The sequence below is a fragment of the Prosopis cineraria genome, unplaced genomic scaffold, assembly GCF_029017545.1.
Source record: "Prosopis cineraria cultivar Desert tree isolate PC_DT_omini unplaced genomic scaffold, ASM2901754v1 PC7, whole genome shotgun sequence".
Lineage (NCBI taxonomy): Eukaryota > Viridiplantae > Streptophyta > Magnoliopsida > Fabales > Fabaceae > Prosopis > Prosopis cineraria.
Window position 1 is genome coordinate 24,453,530 of NW_026555338.1, and position 7,036 is coordinate 24,460,565.

The 7,036-nt window shown below is 32.6% G+C and overlaps 1 protein-coding gene across 1 annotated transcript; it reads left to right on the forward strand.

The window, feature by feature from the left end:
• The first annotated feature begins 2,774 nt into the window (after positions 1 to 2,774).
• Positions 2,775 to 5,936, forward strand: LOC129316358 (putative glycerol-3-phosphate transporter 1). The gene is made up of 3 exons (XM_054960736.1): positions 2,775 to 2,888; positions 3,844 to 4,920; positions 5,033 to 5,936. Exons 2-3 carry the CDS (start codon positions 3,909 to 3,911, stop codon positions 5,587 to 5,589), a joined length of 1,569 nt encoding a protein of 522 aa, XP_054816711.1. The 5' UTR covers positions 2,775 to 2,888; positions 3,844 to 3,908; the 3' UTR covers positions 5,590 to 5,936.
• Positions 5,937 to 7,036: the final 1,100 nt, after the last annotated feature.

The window sequence follows — 7,036 nt, forward strand, 5'->3', positions numbered from 1 at the left end:
ACGACTTGCTTCAATACATTTGGATCTCTTCCTTTTATCCTCTTAATTTTTAATATATATATATATATATATATATATATAATGCGGAATTCATTTATGCAAGAAGTATTATTCAAGAATTTCAAACATAAAATAAATTATAATACATTTTATAAAAATAGTGACTTATCTTATTAATTTTAATAGGAAATATATTTATATAAAAAAATCTATCAAGATATATCAAAAAATAAAATAAAGATCTATCAAAAATAAAATAATAATAATAAATAAAATATTTATAATCACTTTAATTATAATTATACAGAATAAAATCTATTATCAAAAATATAATATTGCCTTTTGTTAAATTATACAATTCCTCCTTAAATTTACATATAAATGATTATAATATCACATTTTAACTTAAAATCTTAAGATATTGATTTCATGCATCTTTTTCACTTGTATATCTCTTTTTTGATATAACTTTATGTGATGTGAGACTTTTTTTTACATCAAACCAAATCTACTCACACTTACAAGTGGACATGTCACTATATCTTAACCCAAAACATGGAGATATTAAATTAATAGATCTTTTTTTTACTTATACATCCATTTTTTAACCCAACACTATTTGATATGAGGCCTCTTTTCATATCAAGCCTCATGTACTCACACTTGACAACCCAACATATTAAATTTTTGACATATTGAAATATCTAATAACTTCCATACACATTTCATATGTATTTTTTAAAAACAAAAATAAAACACCCAAACTCATGTCTCAATCTTGGCTTGAAGCTTCTTCCGTGTTCTGTTCCTTTCTTCTGCCTTCCTTTTCTTATCTCAATCTTCTCATCATCTCATTGTATATACAATTATTCACAGACATTATTGTCCCACAATCACTATTATTCAATTGAAGTTGACTCTCATGTTTCGTAAATAATTTAAGATGAGTTACAGTATAAATGATGCAACATCCCATTTAATAATGTTATATATTATATGGTTAAGGTCTATTTTTGTCCTCAAATTATTCTCATAAAGAATATTTAATATTTTAAATTTTTTATCACAGCAATTTTTCAAATAAATTGTAGTAATTTAATGTTGCTTCCCTGTTAAATGGGTAAATATTGACTGTTAGCTTTGTTGACTTGGATTTAACACTGGAGACAATATTGTTACAATTTAATAACTTTAAGAGTAATATTGTTATGATTTAAGTCAAACATATTTTCAAGTAAACTAAGTTAACAGTCAACGTTTGCCCTTTAATGTTAGGAGAAACATTGCTATGATATTGCTACTTCAAGGGTGATATTGTGACAATAAAAAATTTAGGACACTAAATGCTTCTATAAAAATAGTTTATTTGCAAAAATAGAATTTGACCCTACAATATAATATGATATTGATAAAAGTGCGCATTTGATGAATTAATTTAATAAAATTTGATTTTAATCTTTTAATTTTATAAAGTGACTTTTTAATTTTATAATACTAAAAAATTAGATTTTTGATAAAAATATTAAAATTAATATTTTAAATATTAAGAAAATATTATTAAATGTAGACATTTTAAATTTATTTTTTAGAAATAATAACTGACAAAAAAATATTATTTGAGACAAATGACATTAGTATTAGAAAATTGAAAACATGTTTCACAAAGTTAAAGGACTAAATTAAAATATTATATAAAGATAGAGAATTTAATGTGCATTTTTCTCATGATATATTAATTCAATCAAAATTTATGTATTCGTATAAATTCTTTTTATTTTTCCTGATAAAACTTATAAAATTCTTATCCATTCGTCTTATAGTTAGACAGGCTAATTACTCAAGAAGAGATGCATGTGGTGGAGTCCGCGTTTACCAAGAATTAAAACAAAACCACTTAAAAGCAGCAAATTTCAATATAAAAAACTTAGAAAGTAAAAATACCAAGTGCTAGAGCTTGTCACAGGAAAAAATCTGGAGTTAAATCAAAATTTTTAGTTTTACATTTTAGTATTTTTATGAAATTTTTTAAAGGATATTATTGTAAATTTTAAGAATAAAAGCCCTACTTTCAAGCATTTTTATTTATGTATAAATTAATTTTAAGTTATAAAAATTATGTAATTAACTATAAAATTAGATAATTATTTAATATAAAAAATAAAAGTACTTACATTTTATTTTTTAAAGGTAAAATTAGGGATTTTAATTTCCAAAGATTAACAAATTTAACTGATCAAAACTAATAAAGACTGTTTTAGTCAATAAGGATTTAATCTATAATTTATAAGATTGTAAGTTTAAATTTTATTATTAATGTAAAAATCTTATTAATATTTTGTAAGCAATTTATAAATACTCTTTAAATTTAGAGATATGTTTCGATCATAATAAGTTTTTATGACCCAATTTACCTATACTTTTACTACAAAAAAATCTAAGTGATCAAATTATAAAGGCTTAATTGAAATAAAATGAATTACAAATACTTAATTTTCAATCAAGAAAAATCATAAGGATAGACAGAGTAATTTTTTTCCTTTGTTTTATTATTAACATTCATATATTTTTTATATCTTAATTAGTCATTTTCATTCCTTGGAACCGAAGAGCACATTTTCGTCAATTCATGTGGATTAGTGGCACTCTCGTAAATCAGATGAACCGTGTATTCGAAGAAGCAGGCTCTTTTGGAGTCAGGGGCATGACTGACATTTGACTTATTAAAATAATATTATCCTTTATCTTTAAGTGCTTTCGTCGCACGTCGCGTCTCCGTGTCTTTAAGGAACGAAGACTAAAGGGAAGCAACTGGCAGAAAACTGAAAGCATAGAGTTTGCGAGGGAGAAGCAAGCAAAAGCGACACAGTGAGAGCTTCTAATAGCTTGAGGTATGGTTCCTTACTCATTTTTCTGTTCTCATTGCATTTCGAGATTCTTCTTCTCGCAAGAATTTGCTTCTGGGTTCTGTTTAATTTTGATTCGGTGTGTTTTATAGCTCATAAATGGTTTCCACTGCAGTTTGGTTGTGGAAAATTGGTTTCCAATAGTTGTTTCCTTGGTAGCTTTGTTGTAACGCTGATATCGGCAATCACTGTTCCGATCCTTGAAGGAGTTTTTGTTTTTAAAATTACCTTCCGAGGTTTATCATACAACTTTTTTCGGTGCGGTTTCTCCAAAGTTGTTTTCCTTATCTGGAGTTGAATTCCATCTCTTCTTTTAGGGAAACGGACTAATTTTCTGACCATGAATCCTTGACAATTATGATTTCGCTGGATCAACAAGCTCTCAGATTCTGCTGATTATACTGTTTCGCTTACATCCTGTTAGATTTTGGAACTTGGAATTTACTTCGTCCTATGCATCCTTGTTTGGTATAACACATTGGATTTTTTTTCTTTTTGACAAAAATCATGAATTGTAATTTTAATTACTATCATAAAAACTCTTATAATACTATTCATAAACAGTGAATTAGTTAATTATAACACTATTAGTAAACAGTGAATTAGTTAACTATTACGCTGTTTGTAAACAGCGAATTAATTAATTATGACTTATACGGTGATATGAATTATATTTTAGTCTCTCCCCTAACCCCCTCTCTCCACACGCACCCCAGAAACAAAAAGGAAAAGAAAATAACAGTTGCAATAATGGCCGTGTCTGCTCTGAGCATTTAAGATGACTGTTGAAATTGATGTTTACTATGTAATACGTGTTAATTAATGATTTTTTTTTTCGTTTAGCTTACACAACTGGCACTAGCTTACTCGAGCATATCTATTCATTCTTCAGTGATACATTCCTTAACAATGATTCTTTTTGGTCTTCTCATCTTTGCAGAAATTTCCTGTAAGGGGAAGCATTAACTTCTTCCCTTTTCTGGCGTCTGAATTAAGGACTAATACATGGGTCCAGCATCAGAATTGTTATCCGAGAGACGTTGCAGTAAGCCCCCTGGGATTAGGATCCTAGAGTCTATTAAGAGAAGCCCTGTTTCTTTCAAGACCTACCAAGCCATCGTTTTGGTAGTAACATTTTTTGCTTATGCAAGCTATCATGCTACCCGGAAAACAACAAGTATTGTAAAGAGTGTCCTTGATCCCGAATCAACAGATTTTGGCTTAAATTTCTATCGATTGAGATCAAATGGTACCAATCAGTTGATCGGAAACAGAAAATTTTCCTGGATTCTTGGAAGTGGTTGGGCTCCATTTAATGGACCAGATGGGACAGCACTTCTTGGTGAATTGGATGTTGCTTTCCTTGCAGTATATGCTTTTGGGATGTATTTTTCTGGCCACTTAGGAGATAGGTTAAATCTGAGGATTTTTCTAACCGTGGGAATGTTGGGAACTTGTTTGTTTACTTCGCTTTTTGGTGTAGGATACTGGGGAAACATCCATAGCTTCTATTATTACTTAGTAATTCAAATGTTTGCTGGATTGTTTCAATCCACGGGATGGCCGTCAGTAGTTGCGGTTGTTGGTAACTGGTTTGGAAAGAAGAAGAGAGGGTTGATTATGGGTATATGGAATGCTCACACTTCTGTTGGGAACATTTCTGGTTCTTTGATTGCTTCTGCTCTTTTAAGCTATGGATGGGGGTGGTCCTTTGTTGTACCAGGACTTATCATTGGTTTCCTTGGTTTGGTTGTTTTTCTTTTATTGCCTGTATCACCTGAGTCCGTCGGAGCTGATGGAGAGGAAGATGAATGCAATTCACCCAAGAAAAATGGAGATGAAGAAATTGAAGAGCCACTGTTAAGGCCTGAGACGGTTGTTGAGGAGGAGAAAGCTGTAGGATTCATAGAGGCATGGAAAATTCCTGGGGTTGCTCCTTTTGCTCTTTGTCTTTTCTTTGCCAAGTTGGTTGCATATACGTTTCTCTACTGGCTTCCATTCTACATTACCCACACAGGTGCGTCAACTTTCTTCTTGATGTTTTAGATTCTGTCTTTATAGCAACCACATAATGCACTAGTACTTTAGTAAAAATCTTTGATTACTTATTTATTCTCGTGATCATGCAGCAATTGATGGCAAATATCTATCTAGTGAGACAGCAGGAACACTGTCCACTTTATTTGATGTTGGTGGAGTGCTTGGAGGAATCCTGGCTGGCCACATTTCGGATAAGTTAGATGCCAGAGCAATAACAGCAGCAAGTTTCATGTACCTTGCAATCCCTGCTCTCTTCTTCTATCGGTCTTACGGGCACGTATCATTGGTTGTAAATATAGTATTGATGTTCATCACTGGCATGTTTGTGAACGGGCCTTATGCTCTCATAACAACAGCTGTTTCGGCTGACCTGGGAACACACAGTTCACTGAATGGAAATTCACGAGCTTTGGCAACTGTGACGGCAATAATTGATGGAACTGGTTCTGTTGGGGCGGCCATTGGCCCTTTAATAACAGGCTACATTTCTAAAGACAGCTGGAATGCCGTTTTCACGATGTTAATGGCATCAGCTCTAATTGCAGGGCTTCTTTTAACCAGGCTTGTAATAACAGAGGTAGCCACAAAGATTGCCGAGTCCAGGTCTCGTCGTCGTGGAGCACAAGAACCTATAGCAGAAGTTTGAGAATTTTAAAACAGATGGCAGTGATTTATCTGGCTGTGTTGCCTACCTACTCCCAGAGTGTCCCTGATTTACTGGCTCCGGTCATTATTAACGAAGGACATGCCCAGTAATGGCTGAAATGGAGAGGGGCGTTTTAAATTTTATCCATCGCCACGATTTTATGGGGCAGTTTGGCGTATTTTTTTGTACATAAGTGTGTGATTTACCCAGTTTGGCATAGTGTCATCACAAAGATGACCTTTACAAGAAATGGTTATAATTTTTGTATATTGGAAATTTACTTGGATATCAGGAATGAGATTTCCCAGTGAGTTTATAAATGGGTTTGGTGACCATAGTTCAAGAAATGCGTCAATGTTACATTATGTCATTTTTTGTTAATTTTGGTTGAAGAATTCTTTGCAGTCAGATTTGCAATAGCACCGGCAATTCTACTACCTCTACATACTTTAAGCGTGATTTTTGTTAAGTGTAGGGTTTGTACAAGAGACGGCCTGGACATGGATTCTTCATTTAGATCATTTTGTGAGGGTTGGAGAGGGGGGCGCGCCTAGAGATAGATTCTTCTTTTTAATCATATCGCCGCGCGTGTGGGCCTAGAGATAGATTCTTCTTCTTCTTCTTCTTTAATCATCGCGCGCGCGAGTGATTCATTGGATTATCAGGTTATGAATGAATAGTGTAGGAAGGTCCTGCCTTTGGTTTCAACTAAGAGACAATGTAAAGCACCAAAATATTGCTTTTAGACAGCTTTTACACAGGGGACTTAAAAGAGGATGCAATATGATTGGTCTGAGGTTCTGGTTGAACATGAATAGATTTATTGCTCGAAAGAATCATTCAAACTTTAGAAGATCATGGCTCAAAAAATGAGGTCAATTCTGAGTTTCTGATCTCACAAGAATCAAGATCTCTGATTCTTTATAGATTATTGTTCTCTCCATATTATATGAGGAAGTATAGAATGTTTCCTCTAAATCCACCAATGTTAGGTTATCTATGCTCCCTTCAATAGAAATAATTTAGAGAAAACACAACTTTATATCTCTGGATTCTATTTGATTTTGTTATAAATTTTTGTATTTTTTATTTTATATTCCAAGTCTCTATACTTTTTTTCATTTATATCTTAGGTCTCTATACCTTTGAAGAGGCGTTAATGTAGTACTTAATTAAGTTGATTACTTCATGTGCACTCTAACATCATTAATTACGTGGTAACATGTCATTCAGTTGCTGCTGATGTGTATTTTTTAATAACCAGAACACTTTTTAAAAAAGGCCACACGTGCAAAATGAAAAGGTTGCCTTGCAGCCTCTTTCCACGGGCAAAACAAAAGGACCCTGAGAGGCTGAGACGCAAAGCCACGACGGCAGAAAAGGGTGTTGGAGGACGCCAGAGAAGGCCACATCATGCGCTCACTTAGAGAAGAGTGAACCCCACTGA

What these genes read in the sequence shown, in the direction of transcription:
- LOC129316358 (XM_054960736.1), top strand. Translation starts at nt 3,909, where the DNA reads ATGGGTCCAGCATCAGAATTGTTATCCGAGAGACGTTGCAGTAAGCCC. An exon ending in ATTCTACATTACCCACACAG is followed by an intron (nt 4,921 to 5,032) that starts GTGCGTCAACTT and finishes GTGATCATGCAG; the next exon opens with CAATTGATGGCAAATATCTA.